We start from the raw sequence: 27753 nt of genomic DNA, 5'->3' as shown, positions 1-27753 counted from the left end.
TTGACAGGAATATCTGACAAATACATCTGCGAATGTCAAGGTAAGCAGGCTTTATCATACACACTGGCTTTCCTTATTGATTATCATATCATCCTAACTTGGGGCAGAGAGGGAAAAGGGCTAAGGTGTTAATCTTAAAGATACAACGTAGCCTTAGTCCATTAAAGCTTATTTCATGTTGGAAAAAAATTGTATCAATAGAAAACAAAGTTTGAGTGTATGTTAGTGATACTGGATGAGAAATATTCAGCTTCATAACAGTTACATTTTTAAAAAGCCATAGCAAATTTGTACTCCAGTTTCAGTTTATTTATCAAGTTGTAGAGAGCATAAGAGGATCCATGTTATTCCGACTCTGTATATCAAATATTCATAAAAGCAACTGAGGCATGGCAAAGCAACACCATTTTAGCGTGATATTTCTAGTAATTGAACATCTAAACCATTAAATATTTTTCCAGTTTGAAACCTGAAAATCAATTACAGTGTCATATGCTCATGTATTTTTGTCAAGCTTGTTTAAAAAAAGCATCAGCTGTAATTTAAGATCACTTAATGACTTTGTTACATGATAGAAAGCCTTTGATTGGGCTTCAGTTCGTGGCATCAATACACCAGACATGTACAAAAAGCATTTTTTGTATTTACAAACACACATCCACAAATCTGTTTACATACATCGTCCTATGATTAAGGACATTAAGAGCGCTTTTTTTGTGCTCACTGGACGGCGCAGGCAAATTATGTTAAAGCCTTTTAGTCAACGTAAGTATGTGATGCAAGAACACAAATTAGCCACATGAAATGGCTTCCCTGCGTAGTTGTGACACATTACACATTTTGGGCTGTAAATTCTGCAATGCAATTCTGCAGGACAGCCATTTTACGTAGCTAATATCGTTCTTGCGTTGCCTACTTACGTAGGCTATGATTTTGCCTTAACTGTGCTTCCATCCTTGGCTCAGTCAAAGCTTTTGCGATTGAGGACCCAGCTAGATTGCTAATATACAACCATATGTTCACAAATACTTAGAAAACATAACTAACTAATTACAGTATACAAAACATGGCAAGCCAGTCAATCATCCTTCTTACACAATTACATAAAAAAACAATACAAAAGACAGGTCAACACTACTGTCACACTTGTACTGTGAGACTTGGCAATGCTAATTCTACAATGCCATTTGTGTGTGGTTTTATTTATCCGTGCATGTGTCCCGCACCTCTGCAGCGAATGGTGGGGAGAGATGATGGTCAGTGAACAGTCTTATCTTTCCATAGAGAGGTAGTGTCTTGTCAGATGAAACACTCCTGGTCAGCTCGTGGTCTTACCTGACCAGGTGATAGGTCAACCAGTACATGAATATGGGCTGGGCGGCTGCGATGGACATGGTCAGGTACATCCTCAGCTGGTTCCTGGCCCCGTGAACCAACACGCCTTGGGCTGCTGCCTCAGACAGGAGCTTTAGTCTCAATGTGCGGATCTGAAGAGAGGACCAAGACAGAGGGAGACAAAATCAAGCTTGTGAACCTACGTACAGTAGTCAAGGTGCTAGCAGGGGACATCGGGTGGAGTAAATCCGATTCTAGTCCGCTCTTCCTGCTACTCACCATGAAGACGAAGATGGATATACAGCACCACAGCAACGTTAGGTAATATCCCGTTCGACCAAATAGTAACCCTGCCACGACCCCTACAATCATCCTGCACACACAAGGGAATCTTTCACAATTAATCAGAGTAGTTGATGTGTCATCATGTCTTTACAAATAAAAAAATGAAGACAACTTCCATGTTGAAAGACAGGGAAATCCAGAACCACAAACTGCAATGTCATACTAATCATGTCAGAGAGAGCGAGAGACCAGCCGTACCCCACATATTTGTATCCAGAGAAGGCCACAAGATCGATGGTGGTGAGGTCTGTGTTGACTGTGACCAGGTAGAGACTGAGGAGGACAACCAGCACCTCCATGATGAGCCACACCAGGGCTGAGCTGGCCTGCATGCCTAGGATCTCAGGGGTAAACCTAGAGAGGGGAGATGAGAGTTTAGAGATTAGAGATACAAGTTTCAGGATACTCTTTATACAGAAAACTGGGAAGAAAGGTGCAAAGTGGACCAGTTTACCTGTTCTGTGTTCCGAGCGCTAACCCAGCCACCAGGATGTATGTGATAAAACCCATTGCTGCAAAATAATATAAAACAATGTTAAAACAATAATAGGCTAGTTGTAGGTTTTATTTGTTTGGTTCAGTCAGGGTGGTAGACCTGACCAAATCTCCTTTACCTGGAATGTACAAGTCAGGAGCGTTGATATCAAAGCGTGGAGCCACTGGGGTGTCCTGTTGGTAGCTCACTTCCCAGTTCTAATCAAAAACAAAACAAAAACATACAACTTCTTTAGTCACCCAATCAAGAGTCATCCTAGGGCATAAGTTCAGTATCAGCTTGGTAGCTCTGAGTCTGGACATGGACACAAGCAATACCAACAGATGGTGACCATAGTAACACAGGGTGACATGGCATCAGTACCTGGTGCATGTAGGGGAAGACTAGCAGGCCGAGTTTCTTGCCCACATAAACTGTGTCCACAGCAAAGTAATATTTCAGCTTAGAGATGGGGAGGAAACGATCCAGCTGTAGATTAAATGGAGCAAAATCAAGACAATTTGGGCCCACAATGACACTCATGTTGCTACTTACTAACTGGTACCACAACTATGTACCATCACTACCATGAGTCTTACATTTTTGTCCACCAAGTCCTTGCCCTGGCTGGCCAGGCTGCTCCCGTAAGCCATGGCCAAGTTGGACATGGGGTCTGAGAGGAGGGTCCGGCCGGGGTGACCCATCGTCCCAACACCCTGGCCCTGGAACCCAGTGGGCTGCACCCCCGACGCTGCACTGGTGTCATCAAACAGCTGGCTGGGGTCTGTCCCATCCATTGACGTGTTCCTCATTTCGGGATCTGTCACGCAAGAGGCAGATGAAAGCACATTCTGGTCAGTGGAGTGGGGAATACAGACTGCAAGTACTGTGCAACACAAGCATGCATTGTTAATACCTGTGATATGTGAAGCTGGAAGGTGACGAACTGCAAACTTACAATGCATTTGAAGGACAACCAAAATGTAGCTGCAAAAGGAGGAGCCATGCAGTGCACATTGACACAATTCAACAAATAGCCTAGCCTAAACAGACAGTGCCTATAACGGGGTCTCTTCACTCCATGTGTAAGATAAACCCTATTCTCAGTCATCAATTCTGGGTGTGTTTTATCCCGAGTGCAGAATGGTCACATCACACACTAAGCAGATGGACACCCTTATGTCACCCCAGCCGCTTCCTATCAAATTATGCTTTGTCGTTTCACAGACATCCATTGGCCTGCACTGTAGACTAATCTTATTATTAATACTTAACGAGATCAACTGAGATTAGGAACCTCTTTCTCAAAGAGTGAGAGAGATCTGGCTAGAAGTCAGCCAGGACAAGTAGGCTCTAGTTCAAAATGAAACAATGAAACTTCAAACAGACACTCTTATAGATCTCCACTTGTGGTCTACTGTAGAGCTGGGACGATAAACCAAAAATGATCGATACCAAGCAAACCAAGGATTTTACAGATATCAATAACTTTAAGTAGAGGAATGTGAAGTTTGAAATGAAATAAGTCTGCTAATATGGGCTATTGCTAACTGGACAAATGGTACAATATTACAAGTAGTAGTAGTAGTTGTTAAGCGTCATATAACAAAAGTAACTGGTGCACACTGTTTTAAAGTTATTCAATTTCTCATTATCGTGCCAATTTACCACGATATAGATGTTTGTCCATATCGTCCAGCTCTAGTCTGTCTCAAAAAAGCCTATAGGCCTAAATAATGAAATACAATGTTTGTTATTCATTAGAAGCACATCTCTGAATCTCTATTTCTGACCTATTTAAAATGGGTAAGCCTAATGTTCCATATTCTTTACCAAATCAGTAAGTTTACCATGGTACTCTTAGCCGTTCTCATGACTACAATTCCATTCCATTACAGTGGAGCCAATCCATGTCCCGTTTCGCCTTGTGAGTGAAATGGCCCGTAGCTCTGACGCTTCCTAAATGCTCTGTCGAATTGCAAATACGACTCACTTCCGTTACGGTTTTAGAAACATTTGGAACTGAACTTTCATATATGCGAGAAATCACTTTTCTAATACAAAAGATACACTTACTGTACACAGTTTAGAAAAGTTGCACCTGGTTGTATTTTGAGAAATATGCGATCCAGCTGGAAACTATGGAATAACATATGGAATCATGTAGTAACCAAAAGTGTTCAAATATATTTTACATTTTTGATTCTTCAAAGAAGCCAACCTTTGCATTAATGACAGCTTTGCACACTCTTGGCATTCCCTCGACCAGCTTCATGAGGAATGCTTTTCCAACAGTCTTGAAGGAGTTCCCACATACGTTGAACACTTGTTGGCTGCTTTTCCTTCACTCTGTGGTCCAACTCATCCCAAACCATCTCAATTGGGTTGAGGTCGGGTGATTGTGGAGGCCAGGTTATCTGATGCTGCACTCCATCACTCTCCTTCTTGGTCAAATAGCCCTTACAGGGCCTGGAGGTGTGTTGGGTCATTGTCCTGTTGAAAAACCAATGATAGTCTCTCTAAGCGCAAACCAGCTGAGATGGCGTGTCGCTGCAGAATGCTGTGGTAGCCATGCTGGTTAACTGTGCCTTGAATTCTAAATAAATCACAGACAGTGTCACCAGCAAAGCACCTCCATGCGTCACGGTGGGAACCACACATGCACAAAGACACGGCGGTTGGAACCAAAAATCTCAAATTTGAACTCAGACCGAAGGACAGATTTCCACTGGTCTAATGCCCATTGTTTGTGTTTCTTGGCCCAAGCAAGTCTCTTCTCATTATTGGTGTCCTTTAGTAGTGGTTTCTATGTAGCAATTCGACCATGAAGGCCTGATTCACACAGTCTCCTCTGAACAGTTGATGTTGAGATGTGTCTGTTACTTGAACCCTGAAGCATTTATTTGGGCTGCAATTTCTGGAGGTGCAGTTAACTCTAATGAACTTATCCTCTGCAGCAGAGGTAACTCTGGGTCTTAATTTCCTGTGGAGGTCCACATGAGAGCCAGTTTCATCATAGCACTCGATTGTTTTTGCGACTGCACAAAGTTCTTGAAATTTTCCGTATTGACTGACCTTCATGTCTTAAAGTAACTTAATTGAGCTGTTCTTGCCATAATGTGGACTTGGTCTTTTACCATCGGAATAATCGGAATAAACCCCCACTTCCTTCCATTCTGCTAGCAAACATGGAATCTTTGGAAAACAAAATTGATGACCTACGTGGAAGATTAAACTACCAACAGGACATTCAAAACTGTAATATCTTATGCTTCACGGAGTCGTGGCTGAACGACGACATTATTAACATACAGCTGGCTGGTTATATGCTGTAGCGGCAGGATAGAACAGCGGCGTCTGGTAAGACAAGGGGCGGCGGACTATGTATTTTTGTAAATAACAGCTGGTGCACGATATCTAAGGAAGTCTGAAGGTTTTGCCTGCCTGAGGTAGAGTATCTCATGATACGCTGTACACCACACTATCTACCATGAGAGTTTTCATCTGTATTTCTCGTAGCTGCCTACATACCACCACAGACTGAGACTGGCATTAAGACCGCACTGAATGAGCTGTATTCCGTCATAAGCAAACAGGAAAACGCTCACCCAGAGGCGGCCCTGCTAGTAGGGCTGTGCTATATACCGGTATTTATGCATGGACCAGTTTGCGTTTTTACTTTACCTTCTATAACAGTATTTGATTTGTTTGTTAAATGTGATACGCTGTGAGTAACGTCCATTTTTTATAGTTTACTCCGCTACTTGAGTCATCCCTCTCCATGCCGCTTTCCACACAGACCTAGTCCCACCCCGTCACTCAAGGAGCGCATTTGTTCTTGCTTGACCACGAGTCACTTTCATTCAGTCTGCATGGTCAATGCAGCACATGCAACAATGTTGATGACAACGATGTTGTTTCCACTTTGATCTTAATAGAAATCCACAAGCGTTCTATAATTACAACATTAGTTTGTGTTTCTTAAATCTGCAAACAGCTAGTTTGTATTTTCTTAGCAAGTTAAGCTAAATTGTGTTAGCCACTATTGCTAATTGCTAGCTAACTAGCTAATAAAAGCACTGAGTCAGAGCAAATGTGGCTAGCTAATATAGCCTGATACCAGTACTGGTGGAGGCTAAAATCGGCATTTTGTTTGTGCAACAGTATCTTCTAAAGCAAAGAGGAATAGGCGAAGCATGAATAAAGATTTAATGTAGCCAAAGATTATAGGGTCCCCTAGAAAACACTGAACATAACTTTGGTTCCTACCCTGTCACAATAACTCATCCATGGCATTTTCATTCGTTGTTATGTCAAACACTGTATTCAAAGTACCCACTATTATTTAAATTCTAACTATAGAATTATAAGAAACATTCTATTTCCATGATTCCAAAAGTTCACCCAAATGTTTTGATCTAAATCACAATGGCAACATTGACCTAGTATTTTTGCCCATATCATGGCAGTATGGAAATGATCTCAAATGAGTGCAGTGTGTATGTCCATTACTTGAAATCCAAATAAAAATACATTTTAAATTACAGGTTGTACTGCAAAAGGAAAAACACCAAGGGGGATGAATACTTTTGCAAGGCACTGTATGTTCCCGGGATTCCTCCGATGGCATTGAGGAGTACACCACATCAGTCATTGGCTTCTTCAATAAGTGCATCGATGATGTCATCCCCACAGGTACCGTACGTACTAGAGGTCGACCGATTAATCGGAAAGGCCGATAACTTGAAATCGGCCCTAATTTTTCATAACAATCGGAAAACTGTATTTTTGGACACCGATTTGGCCGATTTTTTACATTTTTCTTTAACTAGGCAAGTCAGTTAAGAACACATTCTTATTTTCAATGATGGCCTAGGAATGGTGGGTTAACTGGCTTGTTCAGGGGCAGAACGACAGATTTTTACCTTGTCAGCTCGGGGATTCAATCTTGCAACCTTACAGTTAACTAGTCCAACGCTCTAACCACCTGCCTCATTGGACTCCACGAGGAGCCTGCCTGTTACGCGAATGCAGTAAGAAGCCAAGGTAAGTTGCTAGCTAGCATTAAACTTATCTTATAAAAAACAATCAATCAATCAATCATAATCACTAGTTAACTACACATGGTTGATGATATTACTAGTTTATCTAGCGTGTTCTGCGTTGCATATAATCGATGCGGTGCGCATTCGCGAAAAAGGACTGTCGTTGCTCCAACGTGTACCTAACCATAAACATCAATGCCTTTCTTAAAATCAATACACAAGTATATATTTTTAAACCTGCATATTTAGTTAATATTGCCTGCTAACATGAATTATTTTAACTATGGAAATTGTGTCACTTCTCTTGCAACAGATTCAGGGTATATGCAACAGTTTGGGCCGCCTGGCTCATTGCGAACTAATTTGCCAGAATTTTACGTAATTATGACATAACATTGAAGGTTGTGCAATGTAACAGGAATATTTAGACTTATGGATGCCACCCGTTAGATAAAATACGGAATAAAATACGGAATCCATATTTCACTGAAAGAATAAACGTCTTGTTTTCGAGATGATAGTTTCCAGATTCGACCATATTAATGACCTAAAGCTCGTACTTCTGTGTGTTATTATGTTATAATTAAGTCAATGATTTGATAGAGCAGTCTGACTGAGCGATGGTAGGCAGCAGCAGGCTCGTACGCATTCATTCAAACAGCACTTTAGTGCGTTTTGCCAGCTGCTCTTCGCAATGCTTCAAGCATTGAGCTGTTTATGACTTCAAGCCTATCAACTCCCGAGATTAGGCTGGTGTAACCGATGTGAAATGGCTAGCTAGTTAGCGGGGTGCGCGCTAATAGCATTTCAAACGTCACTCGCTCTGAGACGTGGAGTAGTTGTTCCCCTTGCTCTGCAAGGGCCACAGCTTTTGTGGAGCGATGGGTAACGCTGCTTCGAGGGTGGCTGTTGTCGATGTGTTCCTGGTTCGAGCCCAGGTAGGAGCGAGGAGAGGGATGGAAGCTATACTGTTACACTGGCAATACTAAAGTGCCTATAAGAACATCCAATAGTCAAAGGTATATGAAATACAAATCGTATAGAGAGAAATAGTCCTATAATTCCTATAATAACTACAACCTAAAACTTCCTACCTGGGAATATTGAAGACTCATGTTAAAAGGAACCACCAGCTTTCATATGTTCTCATGTTCTGAGCAAGGAACTTAAACGTTAGCTTTCTTACATGGCACATATTGCACTTTTACTTTCTTCTCCAACACTTTGTTTTTGCATTATTTAAACCAAATTGAACATGTTTCATTATTTATGTGAGGCTAAATTGATTTTATTGATGTATTATATTAAGTTAAAATAAGTGTTCATTCAGTATTGTTGTAATTGTCATTATTACAAATAAAAAATATATATAAAAAAATTATCGGCCGATTATTCGGTATCGGCGGTTTTTGGTCCTCCAATAATCGGTATCGGTATAGGCGTTGAAAAATCATAATCGGTTGACCTCTAATACGTACATACCCCAACCAGAAGCCATGGATTACAGGCAACATCCGCACTGATCTACAGGCTAGAGCTGCCGCTTTCAGGGAGCGGTACTCTAACCCAGAAGCTTATAAGAAATCCCGCTATGCCCTCCGACTAACCATCAAACAGGCAAAGCTTCAATACAGGACTAAGATCGAATCGTACTACACCGGCTCTGACGCTCATCGGATGTGGCAGGGCTTGCAAACCATTACAGACTACAAAGGGAAGCACAGCCGAGAGCTGCCCAGTGACACGAGCCTACCAGACGAGCTAAACTACTTATATGCTCGCTTCAAGGCAAATAACACTGAAACATGCATGAGAGCACCAGCTGTTCCGGAAGACTATGTGATCACGGTCTCCGCAGCCAATGTGAGTAAGACTTTTAAACAGGTCAACATTCACAAGGCAGTAGGGCCAGACGGATTACCAGGACGTGTACCGCGAGCATGTGCTGACCAACTGGCAAGTGTCTTCACTCACATTTTCAACCTCTCCGAGTCTGTAATACCAACATGTTAAGCAGACCACCATAGTCCCTGTGCCCAAGAACACTAAGGTAACCTGCCTAAATGACTACCGACCCATAGCATTCACGTCTGTAGCCAAGAAAATCATGAAGAGAGCACAACAAAATCTATTCCCCCTAAAGAGACTGAAAAGATTTGGCATGGGTCCTCAGATCCTCAAAAGGTTCTACAGCTGCACCATCAAGAGCATCCTGACTGGTTGCATCACTGCCTGGTATGGCAACTGCTCAGCCTCCGAGTACATCCCAGTACATCACTGGGGCCAAGCTCCCTGCCATCCAGGACCTCTATACCAGGCGGTGTCAGAGGAAGGCCCTAAAAGGAAGCCCCCCCCCCCCCTCTCCCCCTCTAGAACACTGCTGCTACTCTCTATTATTACCTATGCAGTCACTTTAATAACTCTACCTACATGTGCATATTACCTTAACTAACCGGTACCCCTGCACATTGACTCTGTACCGGTACCACCCTGTATATAGTCTCGCTATTGTTATTTTACTGCTGCTCTAATTACTTTTTACTTTTATTTCTTTTTAACTGCATTGTTGGTTAGGGGCTCGTAAGTAAGCATTTTACTGTAAGGACGGTCTACACCGGTTGTATTTGGTGCACGTGACTAATAACATTTTACTTGAATGTCCTCGAGTGGCCTAGTTACAGTTTTGGCAAGACTTGAAAATGTCTGTCTAGCAACAATCAACTTGACAGAGCTTGAAGAATATAACAAATAATAATGGGCAAATATTGTACAATCCAGGTGTGCAAAGCTCTTAGAGACTTACCCCAAAAGACTCACAGCTGTAATCACCGCCAAAGGTGCTTCTTTGAAACATTTATTCATTTTGTCATTATGGGGTATTGTGTGTAGATGGGTGAAAAAAAAATAGAATCCATTTTGAATTCAGGATGTAACACAACAAAATATGGAACAAGCAAGGGGTGCTAAATTACGTTAATGTAATGTATGAATACTACTCTGTATTGGGAACAAGTTCTGATTGGACACTGGGCGGAGACCAACAAGAAGCTAACGTTAGCTAACAAAACAAGAGGCACAGTCCCATGTCCAAATTTTGAAGCAATGGAATACAGGAACTACGTGAAGGCTTGAAATCGTAACTCTTGAGAGCGAATAGCGCGACCTTCTAACCTACACCTGAATAATGTAGCCCGAAACTGATCAGACATGTTTCAGATTCAATGTCGACATGGAATATGACAACGTCACCAGATAGCTTATCTAATGACGTGGCTAACAGCCAGCTAGCGAGCTAGCTAACTCAGTCTTGTGCAACATGCGTTAGCTAGCCATATTAGTAAGAAATTAGCTGTCATGATTGATAACAAACCGCATATGACACAAAACAAGCAAGTTAGCTAGCTACATTTGCCAGGTAGTTAGTATAGCTTTGGCTTGAAGAGCAGCCATCGAGTGGGTTAGCTTGTTAGCTAGCTATTACTAATAGTATTAGCATGCCGGTTAGCTACATTTCTAGGCCAAAAAGTTAAGACATCTTACCAATAGTTTGACCAACGTACGTTAACTTACGCTGTCTGAACACACTTTGGGTTGCTGTGTAATCCATGTCCATCAATTATTACAGGTAGTTTCGGATATCGTCTATAAAAACGCTGATATGAAACCATTCAATACGCTTCCTACAAAATTTGTACACAGCCACACCCATGTGTCAACTGGCCAATGATAGAATCGTAAAAGAAAAGACGAAGTTCTAGGAAAAATGTGGACCAATCGAAATAATCCACTATAATTAATTTATTTCTACGTCTACCATTTACCATCACTTCTTGGACAGACTAGAGTCTTAGATATGCCGTTTTACAAACTTATTTGTCCTGTAAACATTACATGGCCATTTTGATAGCGCCCAGGGCTGCGGGCCAAACGGTTGTGGGTTTGCAGACTACCATGGACAAGAGTCGGGGAGGAAAGATCTCCTATATAGTAAAATGAAAAATAGCCCTTTATAAACATTTCATGCAATTCTACTTTATGTTATATAATAGCGGATTTTTTTTTAAATACCACACGTTAGCGAAATTACAAGATAAGAATGGACAGAGAGGTTAGGCATCTGTTAATTTGATCATATTTCTCCAACTCCAAATCAGTGTGTCTTGTTCGCAACGAAACTGTCCCTGTTTGCAAATAATAAAATCTGAGCATGGTGCTGTACTTTCAAAAGTTAGGCCTACCTTTCCACCCCAGACAGAGTAGGCAAACCAACTCAGAACAAATATAAGCTTTAATTGCGGGCTACTCTTCTTCCATGGCTTAACCCAATGAGAGGTCACAAGTAAACCCAGTTGTCTTGGTTTAAACAGTTTACTCAATTGATAGTGACAGAATTTGATTATTTCCCAAGCAAAGTAAATGTATTGTCTCCTCGGCTATGGAAGGTTATAGCTCAGCCTCTGAATATCCAAGAAACAAAACAATGATATCCCGATATGCATCGGATTCATGTCTTTCATGGGTATTTTACAGCTTGTTCCTATATATAAAGCATCGCGGACCAAAGCGATGTTAAATATCACTTTATTTAATCTCATCCGTTTTATTTTCTTCGAAATCTTAAAATAGTAAAATGTTGTTCGTAAAATCTAATTAAAATGAAGACGGATTAAATTAATTATGGCCACTCTGTTGCCTACTTTCAGCACCATGAGCTGTCCATTTCCGACTGATTGTGCCGCGGCTTCTGCTTCGAGTTTCAGCACCACAATGTCAATTACTCAAATATGGCTTATTGTGAGGTCAATAACTCTGATAAATAGGCTGACATGGGCAAGAAACATATTGCTTTTAATGAAATCAATTATAGTAGTAGCAAGCTATCAAAGTTGACCTCAGGTCCTTCTCATCTTCCTGCTCTCTTTCTCAAACTGAACAGAACATAGGCTATAGGATAGTCCATGCGCAAGATGGACTAGGCCTAATTTTTTTTAAAGCCTTTGAGTCTCCTGAACTGCCACTATATGCATACACAGGACAGCCATTGGTTAGGCAAAACACAACAACTTTTTGATCAGCAAGAGCAGAGCAGACATTGGGCTCAGTGTTGGAATATCCATTGCAGTGTGTAATGCAGCCTAGTTTTATTTATACAATCCCAGGGGCTATCTTAGAAATATAACTTTCCTCTGTGCTTCTCCAGGCATGCATTTCGTAGCCTATACTTTATAGGCTATGGATAATTTGGTTGAGACCACACTAGCCTATAAGCGCACTTGATATTTCCCACCCAGCAGAGAATCAGAGATGAGGGGCGGCATTGGGCACACATCGATATATAGCCTAATAAGCAACTAATTCTAAAACACAGAGAAATAGAAAAAGTAATCAATTACAAATTACATGACCCTCCCCTGGACTAGGAAAAAAATGAAATCCTAAACCCTCCCGTTGACTGAAGTTGAGAAAGCATGACTCACCCCCATTTTCCTCCAGGGACCATTATGTAAACTTTTACTTAACTACATTCCTAAAGAAAATACTGTACGTTTTACTCCATACATTTTTCCTGACACCCAAAAGTACTCTTTACATTTTGAATGCTTAGCAGGACAGAACAATTGTCAAATTCAAGCACTTATCAAGAGAACATCCATGGTCATCCCTACTGCTTCTGATCTTGCAGACTCACTAAACACAAATGCTTCATTTGTAAATTATGTCACCCTTCTCCCTTATCGTCCAGCATTATGCCGCGTTCAAGTGCTAGTCGGAACATGTATAACTACAACCTGTTAGCAAGTCGGACATTTCTGAGTTTCCTAGTTCCGACTAGCATGTGAACGCAGCATTAGTCCTCTGAATAACAGTTTTGTTTTATCTGGTTGTCAATGGGTGACGCAGTATGCTTGCTTGAGTAGAAATGAGGAGCAAGAATTAAATTGAAATCTCAGTTTATTCGTCTCAATGGCCTTAAAAACAGTTTACATACTGTATATAATCCGTCAAATTTTACAATAATAAAAGCACACAATGTCCAGCATCTTCCTTTTCATTATCATTATTATTATTATTATTTTGACATCACTTCTTCACATGTAGAATTTTTTTTATGAAAAAGAAAACATTTAATTATATATATAGATGTGATTATCAATTCATACAATGTAAAAAAAAAAAAAATTATCAACAAAACATATGCCATTTCTTTCAGCAGAGGGCAGTATTGTAAAGTGATACACTTTTTTCTGGAAGGGAGGCAAGGGAAGGAAAGGGATTCTGCCTCTGAAGTAAAGTATCAGAAAGTCTAGTCTACAATCAACAATTGCTGTTAATCATCTTGAATTCGCAGTGTATGTGAGTATGTGTGGGGGAGTAGAGGGTGAGATGTGTCTGACCACAGTGGAAGTACAGTACATAGAGGAAGATTCTGTTCATGCACAGGAGAGTAGCAATGATCCCCCAGTCAGATGTCTTTTGGCTCATTATTTATCCTCGTCGTGGTGGTAGCCACACACCACCCCCACATCCTCATCGTGTGCACAGTTGTGCTTGCCCACCTTTGCCCGTTTGCAGTCCAGTAACGTCCTCTCTGTGCCTTCACACTCCACATCATCTAGCAGGATACTGCCACTGCCACCCCCCAACTCCGCCCGTTTAGCCACATCCAGGGCTACAGGGAATCCTAGTTGCTGGCACACCACCGTAGCCGCTTTACTACTAAACAAGTCATCACACACTGTACCCCACTCCCCTCGTATGTAAATCTCCACCCGCCCACGGTCCGATAGCTGCTCTGCACTGATCAGCCTCACGGACCCAGCCCGGTGCTTCCGGCGCCGCTGCTTCCCAGGTTTGGAGCCCCGTTCCTTCTTGTTGACCTGGTTCCTTGTGGAACGGTCTATCTTGTCACTCTGGCCTTTCAGGAGCTTGTCCTGGGCCTTTGAGAGGGTGAAGTTAGGCCTCTGGGTGGTGGGCTTTGTTCCAGCTGTCCAGTACATGGGCCTTGGTGTGGTCTGGGGCCGGTTGGTCGTAACCCCTAGTGGTGGGGGTCTGACCGTGTCGTGCGGTTGTGGTAGGGTCAAGGGTCGTGCTGTTGGTGGAGAGGGCTTTCTGGCTCCAGTTGTCAACAGTGGTCGGGGCTTCGGGGTAACAGTGGGCCTGGTGTAGGACAACGACGTTCTCTGCCGGGAAAGAGTGGTGGCATGACCTGGCCTGGCCGTCATCACCTGCCTCCATGAGGTGGTCAGGGCAGGTGTAGCAGTACCAGTAGGCCTCTGCTGCATTGAGGTGGGGTTGGAAGGTGTTGCTGCAGGTTTAACAGTAGCCCGCGTCGTAAGAGGTTTAATAGTAGCCCTCATCGTTGAAGGTTTCACTGTAGCCCGCGTCGTTGCAAGTTTAGCGGTAGCCTTCAGGGTTGCAGTTGGCGGTCTGTAGGTAGGTCTCGTCGTCGTAGAGCGCATGGTGGTCGGAGGAGTACGGAGCGTGGTGGTAGCTGTTGTTCTAGCCGTAGTAGTGGGCACAGCAGTGGTCATCGGCTTCTTGTCAATGACAAACTCTGTAGAGAGGAAGTCAAGCGAGAGAAACAGCCCTTTAGAGCACTCCAACTGACCGAGATGTGTTGCGCTATGACTCATGATAGCCTGCAAACACAGAGCAACGCGTGTTTGTTTGTGGTGTCACTTACCCTCCGTCGGGTGGAAGGGAATCAGCTTGCCCTTAATCTTGACAAGAGTGGGCTTGAAGCTGCACTTGCCTGGAGGTGCTCTCCTAGATGGTGAGAGAAATCCATCAAACAATCCATTTGTTCCAATGCTGCTCATGACAACTCTATCTCCTACTAATACAGTATTGTGTCATTTTAATCATACGTTATCATAACCACATGAAAAAACAATTCTATCATAGATAAGCACATTATATTCAGTAAATTGCATTTCGGGGTAAAGGATTTAGCAGATATTCCCTTAGTGTGACACAGAGCAAGTACATTTGTGATTACACAGTTAAAGTAAGAGATGTACTAAACAAACACAGGGGGATTGAAGACCACATCAATAATTGGATGGACAACAGACATTAGTATATCTGGCAAAGGTATGTCTGTTTTGGGAATCTGCCATTAATTCGAGATGAATTCCCAGAGCCCCCAGGCTGTTGGGACATTGGGACCCTAGTTTAATACCTGGATGGATCCACTATCTTATAGATCACCCCCGCTCTGGCAGACGCACTGGGAGCTCCCGTTGCCAGGAAGTACAGCTCCCCTAGAAACAAGAGGGTAATAAGTATCTAAGACCCAGCACAAAGATATGCAACACTTTCAAAGTGAAACGAAGACAGACCGTTTCTTTTGAACCCCTTCCCACTCTAATTAGCTTTGAAGTCAGGAATTCTGAACAAGATTGCTTTTTGAAACTTATCTGAAGTTAAAGAGCATGCACTAAGTGATGCACCACTGGGTTTGAACTCTTTATTGCTGTTCAAAAGCAGAAGAGCTCATCATGAAATAGCTCAGAGAAGCAATTTTTCATGGTTGCCTTGGGTGAGTGACAGCACAAGCAGCATGCATCCTCTAATGGCCTTTTCATGTACGGATCAGTACGAACAAAACACAGAGAGACACAAAAACATGCAAAGCTAGTTGTCAAGGTTACCTGCCTCATCTTCAGCAAAGGATATTATGTATTTGTAATAGCTGTTGATGAGTTTGGGGAATCGGCACGTCTGGCCTTTTCCCATACACATCTCCTTGTACTCCCACTTCCCAGTGCTTTGGTTCTCCTTCAGTGACATCAGCCGCCTAGGTAGACAAGGAGTCACTCAGATTGTGCATGTGTCAAGTGAGTTTTAGGGCAAAAAAACGATTGTAATGCTATTGTTTTAATGCATTTGAAACATTTGGCAATGTTCTTTCAATGTTAAGAACATTTGTCTATCAACTCCTTTTCGAGGCATGACAATCTATGGAACATTTTAAGCATATTAATCAGTATAACATTGGATAAATGTAGGTTATGTTGTATAAACACACACCCACTCATAAAATCCCCGAATATGTAGAGGCCGTTGAGATTAGGCATCTGGCAGCCGCGGTATATGTAGCCTCCAGTGACCGACTTCCCCAGTTTGTGGGGGTAAGCGAAAATAGGCAGGATGTCATCTGAGGAGAAAAAAGGTAATACAACAACACATCTCGCTTTGGAAACATGCTGCAAGGATTTTTACGCCGCTTAAGGGTTTTAATAAATATCTGAACTTATAATGAACTGATGCTTGATTGATCAGCCTGCCACTTCTACCAAGCCTGTAGGAGGAGTAGCCTACTCACCAAGAGAGGAGTTGCGACACAGCCTGTTGTCATAGCAGGAGAAGCCCTCCTTGGCTCTCCAGCCGTAGTTGCCACCCTTGACGATGAGGTCCACCTCTTCAAACTTGTTCTGCCCCACGTCCCCGCAGAACAGTCGGCCACGGCCCTGCCCGGTGATGGGGTCGCCCCGGTCGATGGAGCAGCGCCACATGTTACGCACCCCGTAGGCGTAGATCTCAGGCAGCGAGCTCTTCTCCCCCAGGAAAGGATTGTCCGACGGGATACTGTAGGGGTCCATGTCATCGTTGTTGTCCACATCGAGACGCAGCACCTTGCCCAACAGAGTGGACCTACGCACACATGGGGTGGAGTTAATTCATAGGAAAATGTACGAGCGTTTTAGTGTGTGCTTCTGTCATTGTTGTGTGTGCTTCTGTCGTTGTTTTTCATTTGTGATTGTGTATCCAACCTTGTCTCAGACCATTTTGTAAATCTGAGACACTCTAGTATGATACAGTGGCTTGCGAAAGTATTCACCCCCCTTGTCATTTTTCCTATTTTGTTGCCTTACAACCTGGAATTTAAATATATTTTTGAGGGGGTTTGTATCATTTGATTTAGACAACATTCCGCTGGTGTACAGCAATCTTTAAGTCATACCACAGATTCTCAATTGGATTGAGGTCTGAGCTTTGACTAGGCCATTGCAAGACATTTAAATGTTTCCCCTCAAACCACTCGAGTGTTGCTTTAGTAGTATGCTTAGGGTCATTGTCCTGCTGGAAGATGAACCTCCGTCCCAGTCTCAAATCTCTGGAAGACTGAAACAGGTTTCCCTCAAGAATTTCCCTGTAATTAGCGCAATCCATAAGTCCTTCAATTCTGACCAGTTTCCCAGTACTACCGATGAAAAACATACCCACAGCAAGATGCTGCCACCACCATGCTTCACTGTGGGGATGGTGTTCTCGGGGTGATGAGAGGTGTTGGGTTTGCGCCAGACATAGCATTTTCCTTGATGGCCAAAAATATACATTTTAGTCTCATCTAACCAGAGTACCTTATTCCATGTGTTTGGGGAGTCTCCCACATGCCTTTTGGCGAACACCAAACGTGTTTGCTTATTTTTTCTTTCAGCAATGGCTTTTTTATGGCCACTCTTTCGTAAAGCCCAGCTCTGTGGAGTGTACGGCTTAAAGTGGTCCTATGGACAGACACTCCAATCTCCGCTGTGGAGCTTTGCAGCTCCTTCAGGGTTATCTTGGTCTTTTTGTTGCCTCTCTGATTAATGCCCTCCTTGCCTGGTCCGTGAGTTTTGGTGGGCGGCCTTCTCTTGGCAGGTTTGTTGTGGTGCCATATTCTTTCCATTTTTTAATAATGGATTTAATGGTGCTCCGTGGGATGTTCAAAGTTTAGAATATTTTTTTATAAGCCAACCCTGATCTGTACTTCTCCACAACTTTGTCCCTGATGTGTTTGGAGAGCTCCTTGGTCTTCATGGTGCCACTCGCTTGGTGGTGCCCCTTTCTTAGTGGTGTTGCAGACTCTGGGGCCTTTCAGAACAGGTGTATACATAATGAGATCATGTGACAGATCATGTGACACTTAGATTGCACACAGGTGGACTTTATTTAACTACTTATGTGAATAATGAAGGTAATTGGTTGCACCAGGTCTTATTTATGGGCTTCATAGTAAAGGGGGTGAATACATATGCACGCACCACTTTTCCATTTAAAATGTAGATTTTTATTTGTTTATTTCACTTCACCAATTTGGACTATTTTGTGTATGTCCATTACATGAAATCCAAATAAAAATCAATTTAAATTACAGGTTGTAATGCAACAAAATAGGAAAAATGCCAAGGGGGGGGTGAATACTTTTTCAAGGCAATGTATGCTACATTTCGTACGGGGTGTATTCATTTGTTCATCACTCATTTCGTATGGTATGTTACAAATTACAATTTGCATTATATGTTACGAATTTGCAAAACGTACTATATGTTGTGAATTTGCAAAATGTACAATACGTTACGAATTTGCAAAATGTATGATATATTATGAATTCTAGCTAGGTGGCTAACATTAGCTAGCTGGCTAACATTAGCTAGGCTAGGGTTTATGGTTAAGTTTAGGAGTTAGGTTAAAGGGTTAAGGCTAGCTAAAAGTGTTAGGGTTAGGGGAAGGGTTAGCTAATATGCTAAGTAGTTGCAAAGTAGAAAGAAAAGTAGTAAGTATTTGAAAAGTTGCTAATTCGCTAAAATGCTGAAGTTATCCGGAATGAGATTCAAATTCATCACGGACAAGGGTTAAGGTTAGTGTTAGGGGAAGGGTTAGCTAAAAGGGTTAAGGTTAGGGATAGGGAAAGGGTTAGCTAACATGCTAAGTAGTTGCAAAGTAGCTGAAAAGGTAGTAAGTAGTTGAAAAGTTGCTAATTAGCAAAAATGCTGAAGTTGTCCATGATGAGATTCAAACTCACAACCTTTGGGTTGCTAGACTTTCGCATCATACATACTGCGATACTTTCATTAAGTAACCATCTGTCTTATGTAACCATGCGAAACGTAACATATCATGCTAATTTGAGTGTCCCGGATTTCTGTTTACTATGTTGCGTCTAGTCTACGAGACCAGGCTAGTGTATCACAACAGTCATCAAAGACATTTATGTTTAATGATGAGTGAGTACGTTATAGATGCACAAAGATCATGACCCTAAAGCATTTTTTGGGGAATGATATTTATGCCTCCGTGACTTTCTCACTCATCATTATTCACAATTCATTCATGATTATCCGTAATCATGGTAACATCCACATGAATGTAGAAGGGTTCAGAAACATATTCTATTCTTATTTACAATAATTATTTTTGTATTATTTACCATTCATTTCTATTGACCACAACATCCTTGAAACACAACCAAAACAAACTGCAAATGCATCCAAGAAGTTTGTAGAGTAGACAAGTTTGATGTAGTCATTGTGTGCTAGGAAAATGGGACCTAATATTAAACTTTTTACTATATTTAATACACTATAAGTGAATGTATCCAAATACATATGACTAAATATATAAAGTGCATAAAGTGCTTGCATTTCTAAACGATGACACAGATATGTATGAAAATACCCTCAAATAAAAGGTGACATTCTGTACTGTCACCTCATATAAAACATTTAATCTCAAATCCAAAATTCTGGAGTATAGAGCCAAATGAATCGTTTTTAGCTTCACTGTCCAAATAAATACATAGTGGAATTTCTCTCTCTCTCTCAATTCCAATTCAAGGGGCTTTACTGGCATGGGAAACATATGTTGACATTGCCAAAGCAAGTGAAGTACATAATATACAAAAGTGGAATAAACAATATAAATGAACAGTAAACATTACACTCACAGAAGTTCCAAAATAATAAAGACATTACAAATGTCATATTATGTATATATACAGTGTTGTATCTCTCTCTCTCTCTCTCTCTCTCTCTCTCTCTCTCTCTCTCTCTCTCTCTCTCTCTCTCTCTCTCTCTCTCTCTCTCTCTCTCTCTCTCTCTCTCTCTCTCTCTCTCTCTCTCTCTCTCTCTCTCTCTCTCTCTCTCTCTCTCTCTCTCTCTCTCTCTCTCTCTCTCTCTCTCTCTCTCTCTCTCTCTCTCTCTCTCTCTCTCTCTCTCTCTCTCTCTCTCTCTCTCTCTCTCTCTCTCTCTCTCTCTCTCTCTCTCTCTCTCTCGGCCCACAGCGTCGCGTCTTGTGTAAATATTAGCCATGGCAGGTTCCACAACCCTCATATCCCTGGCCTCCCATTCATTGGCTGTCAAGAAACCCTCTGCTCATCTTTCTTCTCCTGCGATGAACTGAAAGGGATGTTTCCACCCAATGGAACTCAATAGAATGCCTTTACCGTAAGTACCGCCCCCGGGGTAAAGCTGTGATGTAAAGATCCCTCTATTTCCGCATGCATGAATTCTGCTATACACTAGAGCTACCCAACTATAAACTAGACATAACCCTCTTCTGAGAATAACGCATAACAAGGTTTGATTTAGAGCACCTGCTCTTACTGTACGTCTTGCTGCTGTTGAAGATAGGAGGAAGAGCTCATTGTTATGGCTGGAATCAATCATGCATTTTCCATATTTTTTTGTGATTTGTTTGATACTGTTCCATTTATTCCATTCCAGCCATTACAATGAGCCCGTCCTCCTATAGCTCCTCCCACCAGCCTCCTCTGCACCACATTTACATCGTAATATTCTGAACAGAGTAGCAGATATTTTACCTCCACTCAGGTCTTTAAAAGGAGAGGTAAACGTCCCTTTTGAAGCTCGACTACACAAGACTGTAGTGATTATCACATGGTACGAAAAGGCCCGACAACATCCCCCATAAGTATTACTTTTGGCCTGGCACTGCAGGTCCAGACTGGCCACTGACCAATACGCTGTGGGGGTGGCACTCACTTAGAACCTGACTGGCAATGTTATGCCCTGTCCTTGCCCATGGTTCAAAATAAAAATGCATTCTAAGACACAGACTGTCCAAAGCTCAGTGATGTTTTTTTCATAATATCACTGTGTGTACAATTCTGCCATTGTGTTATAACTATAGAGGCTTTGAGTCATTTCTGAATGGCCCTGTGACACTCTGTAGATTCTGGGCACTGCCAACCCCTGCCCATGCCAGGAGAACCCTTATTTTTCCTGTAATTTCTTGTCTGTAAATAAGTATACTTTAAAGAGCCAGCACATCACATTAAGCGTTTCCATCCACCACTAGCTCTAATACTCCAACACTACTGTTTAGGTGTCCTTAGTTGAATGATAACTATATCGTCAACACTTTAAAAATGTATGTCTCTGAAGCGAACATATCATTCTGACCTTCAAAAAACATCAACATGAGGTGAAGGCTAGAAATACACTAAATTACTAAAGGTCACCCCCTAATTTGTTTCCCCTGAATGTGTTTGAAATATATAGATCACAGTGACTCACTTATTCTGGGAGTTCCCAAACTTTCCAAAGGGGTCCCCTGCTCTTCCGCCATCGCCGATGAAGATATAGAGGTAGCCATCATGCCCGAAGAGAAGTTGGCCCCCGTTGTGGTTCGAGGCAGGTTCCACCACTTCCAAAATAGTTCTACAAAGAAAACCACTCATGACTAAACATCACAAAATTAGAAATCTGATAGGACGAGTGTAGTTGCAGATCTCTATTTCAAATCTGCTGGTTCGTTCAGATTTGTTTCAAAATGTCAAATGCATTCATGTGAATGGAGCCGATGACACCACAGGTTCTGATTCAGTCCATGCCATTTGGTGATACTTGTCTTACCTCTCTGAGGAGTGGTCTAGTTGGTTCATATCATCAGCGGACAGTGTAAACTCACTAATGCGGATCCTCTCCTCCTTCTTCACAGACACAGAGTAGTAGACATAGGCCTTCCGCACCACCGTGAAGCGCGGGTGGAGGGCCATGCAGAGGAAGCCTCTCTCATCCCCCGCCCAGGGCGAGGTGAGCACTGCCTTGGTCAGGTTGAGGAAGGGCCGGTCAATACGGGAGCCGTTGGCCAGGTACGCCCACACGTAGCCCAGCTGCTCGGCCACAAAGAAGCGGTGGGTCCCGTCGTCGGCGTGGACCATGGCCACCGGGTTCCTCAGGCCGTTGGCCACCTCCTGCAGACACAGCTGCAGACAGCCCTCGGGGTCTGCCCGAACATCTCCCAGGTTGGCATTGAGCTTGTCGTCGGAGAGCACATTGGGGTAGCAGTACTCCCTGTCTTTCAGTTCCAGGAAGTTACAGAACTTATTGCGGTCGTCCTCTATGCCCACTGTGGCGTTGTTGTCGGTGAGCAGGCTAATGGTGTAGCGGCACTGGTGCCAGAACTCAGAGCAGTAGTCTCCGCACAGGCCTGGCAGCTCCCTCATGGGCGTGTTGGCATCCTCAGCATCATACAGGTGGGCAGAGTAGGGAGAGCACTCCTGCAAGGATAAGGAAACCTTGTTTGAAAAGTGGCAGAGCTATTGGGGCTCGGACAACACACGCTTATGAGCAAAACTTCATGATCAGTAGACCTACCTTATCGGCTGATAACTTTCATAATGAGCTACCACTTAAGCTGTAGTCTATAGCCACTTGATTTGTGTAATGTCGTATATAATCTTCAAAAGTATAGTCCACAGGTTAATACTATGGCATGTCTGTTCGTGATACTGTGCAGCTATTTTCATGATGTACTCTCTCTAAGCTTGAAAACATTTGTAATTCAGCATGTCCTCTTCTCATCCCAGTACTAACCAGATCAGCTAGTAATAACTATTCTAGAAATAAATAAGGCCTGTTTAAATGCATCTTGGAACGTCCAATCCCTTGTTAAGTCAAAGACACAAAATTACACTCATTTGTACACTGGTAAACCGTTGGGACAATTATGCAAAACATATAAACCACTGTAACGACTGGTACTGAAAAAGAGAGTTCTGCTACAAAGACTCTGATTAATGATATATATATATATATATATATATATATATATATATATATATATATATGATTCCAAGTCTAAGGCAAAGTGGGCATAATGTGTTCTGGAGTTCTGCTGAGTATTTATTTACTTCTTCATATTTAAATCTGGGATATGCTCTCTCAAAGGTACCATCAAACCACTGCTCAAAAACTCAACATCAAAGCTTTTAACATCAACAGCACTGGCCAACTCTGGGGTAAAATCTGTTGCTGACCATAAATTGTTAGGTGGATTATGCAGTCACATGATTGTCAGGCAGTGACGTAAACGAAAAGGGGGCAATCTGGAGGTGGTATGTGTTATGCACAGCCACACTATGTACCTGAGTTGGGGGTACAGTAAAAACTAGTAGGTAAGAGCTGACAAATGTGGGCATATAGCCACTATAAAGAATATAAAAGCATGCATGAAATGCCTTGATTATATACAAAATGTAAGATATATCACATCACATCATAGCACCTTGGGGTAAATGTTTATTTTTTACTTACATCATTTCTGTTAGATCTTAAAATATCTAGATTTGGCTCTTGTTGAGGGGTTCATTTGTTTCTGCAGATCTTAAATAGTTTCCCAGCTATCGTCCAGCAGGGTGCCATCCCTTTCAAGTCTTTACAAACAAATCCGGCCATGCTGAGTCCCATTTCCTTTGTACATGTAATGGAACTATCCAGAGAAAGTGTATCAAAAGAGCCCAGTGTTCAGTGAAGCTAAGCAGGGCAGGATTGATATCATGCCATGCTTATTTGGTTAAGTTTCAATCCAAGGTGAAAAAGGGAATCTCTGAGTCTGAATCTAAAATGCTATTGATCTACGCCAAACATACAGTGGCTTGCGAATTTATTCACCCCCTTGGCATTTTTCCTATTTTGTTGCCTTACAACCTGGAATTAAAATAGATTTTTGCGGGGGGGGTTGTATCATTTGATTTACACAACATGCCTACCACTTTGAAGATGCAAAATATTTTTTTATTGTGAAACAAACAAAAAGAACAGAAACCTTGAGCGTGCATAACTATTCACCCTCCCAAAGTCAATACTTTGTAGAGCCACCTTTAGCAGCAACTACAGCTGCAAGTGTCTTGGGGCATGTCTCTATAAGCTTGGCACATCAAGCCACTGGGATTTTTGCCCATTCTCCAAGGCAAAACTGCTCCAACTCCTTCAAGTTGGATGGGTTCCAGCAATCTTTAAGTCATACCACAGATTCTCAATTGGAGTGAGGTCTGGGCTTTATTGCCTCTGATTAATGCCCTCCTTGCTTGGTCTGTAAGTTTTGGTGGGCATTCTTTCCAATTTTGAATAATGGATTTAATGGTGCTCCGTGGGATATTCAAAGCTTCAGATATTTTTTTATAACCCAACTCTCATCTGTACTTCTCCACAACTTTGTCCCTGACCTGTTTGGCGAGCTCCTTGAACTTCATGGTGGTGCCACTTGCTTGTTGGTGTTGCGGACTCTGGGGCCTTTCAGAACAGGTGTATATATACTGAGATCATGTGACAGATCATGTGACACTTAGATTGCACACAGGTGCACTTTATTTAACTAATTATGTGACTTGTGAAGGTAATTGGTTGCACCAGGTCTTATTTAGGGGCTTCATAGCCAAGAGGGTGAATACATATGCACCACCACTTTTCTGGTTTAATTAAATTTAGATTTTTTTAAACAAGTAATTTTTTAAATTTCACTTCACCAATTTGGACTATATTGTGTATGTCCATGACATAAAATCTAAATAAAAATCTATTTAAATTACAAGTTGTAATGCAACAAAATAGGAAAAACACCAACGGGGATGAATACTTTTGCAAGGCACTGTAGACACAAATCTCTAGGTGGCAATTACCCTTCTATGACTCTCTGTAATTAACATACCAGCGCTACCCTTGACCATATAATTTATTGTGTAATTCAGCCCAAAATCAACAGGGCCAAGTTTTTCAAAAATGTTAAATGCATATAAAAAAATTCTATGCATATAAAATAGAATGAGCAGAACGGGAGTCCACATTCAAGTCAATGATTTGACAGTTCTAGCCATTCTATTTCTATGCATGTAATCCTAATCCAGATAGATAACGTTTGAAAAACTGCACCCTGGTCATTGTTCTTTGCCCTGTTTCATCTCGTTTTATCAAATGGGTGTTGACTCCTCTGGCCTCTACTGTAGGCAGCCCTGATAACGCAGTCACTTAGCCAACTATAACGTTCTGTTTAAATCCTTTGGGAATACTGTAATTTAGGCCGGCGTTGGATGGGATAGGGAGTTTTGACAACAGAAATTCGTCAAACTTAAATCCACGTGCCTTTTGTTCACAGAGATGGCAACCAGATGTGGCGTTAGAATTTGTACAGTTTAGCGTGGAAACAACCCTAGACTAGCACACCCACAAACACTGCGATTGTAAAGAAGGTTGACTACACAGTGCACGGTGAGCTGGTAGGGTTAAAGCTGTGTGTGTTGGTTTCCTTTCCTCCACAAGTCACCAAAGACAACATAAATACACTCAAAGAACACTCTAAAAAGGACCTCCTTCCAAAAGAGGTGAGCGGTAATGACAGAGTGCACATGTGCCACATCGTATCGGACAAACCTTCAGAGTTCCACGTTGCCACGATCACTGTAAATGTGAGACTTCTCAGCTTCCAACGTTGGGAAGGAGGTATAGGATAGGCTGTATTTAGTTAAATGGTTGACGTCAATGTTACTACTTGTTTTGTATCCCAATAGTCAGCCTTAATCCTACCACAAGTAGACGGTATAGTTCCTTCAACTACTTCATCTGGATTAAACTCCTCACCTCTATCTCCCTCCTGCCCTCCCTCCCTCCAGTGAAAATATGATATTGTATATCCTGTTCAGTGGCCAGACAGGAAATCAATGTTTCTTTCGCTGGTGGTCAGTGGACCGCTTGACAGATCACAAGCAGCCCCCTGTATCTATGATAACTGTTCGGACAAAGGGCATCATTGAGCAGAGTTTACCCTGGCTAAGTGGCCGTAGGCATTGGGTCTCCAGCCACTGACCACACTGCCTGTATCTCAGCATGGCTGATAGGAGAGCTGAGAGCCAAGCACAACAGCTCACTTCCACCAATGGAGTCTGCTGAGGGGAGGCCGGCTCATAATAATGGCTGGAACGGAGCAAATGGAATGGCATCAAACACATGGAAACCATGGAAACCACGTGTTTGATACCATTCCCACGATCCCGTCCTCCCCAACTAAGGTGCCACCAACCTCCTGTGACTTCCACTGGATCCAAAACCAAACAAAGCTGAGGACACATTCACATGGGCTGCGATTCTCATCATTGGAGAGGAGAAACAAGTCATCCGTTTACAGTAGTGATGTTGTGGTACTGTGGTTCAGGACCCTAAATCCACCATTGTTAACAGTGCTGTCGTTTCTCATGCTCGAACAGTCAAGTCAAGGTCTTCCATAATACCTCCAACTATAATTTGTTCCAATCTACAGCGTGCACATTTGGAAAGGCCTGGGGCATTTCATTATCATGATGCCTACGTACATTTCAGTAGCGAAGGGGTGTACAAATCTGAATGAAATATAGTTTCATGAAATGTGATAGCTTAATCTGTATACATTGTTTTATGTCCTGTGATGAATTAGAATTTTATAACAAGTGAAAAGGTTTTAAAACCATGCAAGAGGAGAATCCATTCTACAAATATCCTGCAATTTTGTGGACTGTTTTAGATAAGGAGTCATTAGCTAACATCTGACCACTGACAGACTTCAATTTACCTGACAGAGGATGGTGCGTATGTATTTCGCACAGGTCACGTAACCCGAGTAGTCAAAGTAGTCCATGATCTTGTAGAAGTTCTGGGAGATCTTGTCATCTTTCTCCAGGTCACAGCAACCAAACTTGGCATACTCCTTACAGAAGACCAGAGGCTCCCGTGGCTGGAAGGGGGGCTTGTAATCCAAGCACTGGGGGTGTGTGTTCCCATGTCGGGGTGCGAATAGGACCAGTAGGACCAACAGCCACCGGGACAACAGCTCAACTCCCTTTACACTTACCCCGCTCATAGCAATGGTAGTTCCCCCTGCCACCTGTAGGGCTAAGTAATGGAGTGATGCAGAATTCCAAAAGGTCTGTGTGTACTGGTGATTCTGTCCCTTCCCCCTGGTGCTTGACTGTTGGAGAGCCTTCCTATGTTTGCTCTGAACATGTGCTCTTTTGTGGGACAAAAAACGAACGGTGGTGGAGAGCAACAGGCCCTTTCATTCAGCAGTCCGCCCTGGCCAGCCACGCTGCTTCCACTCTCCAACTCAGATCCTATTCCCATCCCTCCCTCTGCTCCCTCCTCCCCTTACTCTCCCTCTCTCCTCCTCTCCCTCGCTCTCTGTCTGTCCTCCACAGACACATAGCATTCTTTCCCATTGCACCCTGTCTATATCACCCTGCTGTAGCTCCCCTCCCCCTCTACATACTCAGCCTTTTCTCTACTTCCCACACACCTCTCTACCCTGCCTCACTGAGGGGAATAGACTAGGGGTGTGTGTGGTTGAATGACTCAGGACCTTGTGCTGAAAGAGGAGAGCAATGGATCCTCCACACACCGCAAACAATGGCATAGCCTATACGAAACTGTATGTATACGATGGAGTACACATGGATAACGCTGTTTGATATAGGCTTCTGCCGTTATTCAACAGGCATTTGTGAACCACTTGGTGATATGA

The 27753-nt window shown here is 42.5% G+C and overlaps 2 protein-coding genes and 1 long non-coding RNA gene across 5 annotated transcripts; 1 reads left to right on the top strand and 2 right to left on the bottom strand.

The window, feature by feature from the left end:
- On the top strand, positions 1 to 22067 carry LOC139549114 (uncharacterized). The gene is made up of 4 exons (XR_011669829.1): positions 1 to 40; positions 6703 to 6850; positions 20249 to 20411; positions 21928 to 22067. It is a non-coding gene; the product is annotated as an uncharacterized lncRNA (long non-coding RNA).
- Positions 288 to 10969, bottom strand: LOC139549113 (protein YIF1B-like). 3 transcript variants are annotated; one of them, XM_071359248.1, is made up of 8 exons: positions 10771 to 10969; positions 2755 to 2975; positions 2540 to 2644; positions 2295 to 2373; positions 2135 to 2192; positions 1879 to 2034; positions 1615 to 1708; positions 288 to 1487 (listed from the first exon to the last, which is right to left on the bottom strand). In XM_071359248.1, the coding sequence occupies exons 1-8, from the start codon at positions 10811 to 10813 to the stop codon at positions 1332 to 1334; spliced, it is 912 nt and encodes a 303-aa protein (XP_071215349.1). In that variant the 5' UTR covers positions 10814 to 10969; the 3' UTR covers positions 288 to 1331. The 3 variants fall into 3 exon arrangements, with proteins under 3 accessions (XP_071215349.1, XP_071215348.1, XP_071215350.1); XM_071359247.1 differs by having other exon boundaries at positions 10741 to 10932; XM_071359249.1 differs by having other exon boundaries at positions 10761 to 10919.
- On the bottom strand, positions 13135 to 27360 carry LOC139549112 (HHIP-like protein 1). The gene is made up of 9 exons (XM_071359246.1): positions 26809 to 27360; positions 21843 to 22489; positions 21504 to 21647; positions 16529 to 16857; positions 16234 to 16360; positions 15855 to 16000; positions 15383 to 15464; positions 14885 to 14967; positions 13135 to 14755 (listed from the first exon to the last, which is right to left on the bottom strand). The coding sequence occupies exons 1-9, from the start codon at positions 27094 to 27096 to the stop codon at positions 13683 to 13685; spliced, it is 2919 nt and encodes a 972-aa protein (XP_071215347.1). The 5' UTR covers positions 27097 to 27360; the 3' UTR covers positions 13135 to 13682.
- Positions 27361 to 27753: the final 393 nt, after the last annotated feature.

This window comes from Salvelinus alpinus, chromosome 22, assembly GCF_045679555.1.
Source record: "Salvelinus alpinus chromosome 22, SLU_Salpinus.1, whole genome shotgun sequence".
Taxonomy (NCBI): Eukaryota; Metazoa; Chordata; class Actinopteri; order Salmoniformes; family Salmonidae; genus Salvelinus; species Salvelinus alpinus.
Note: the sequence above shows the minus strand (reverse complement) of the source record. Positions and strands in the feature narration are given on the sequence as shown.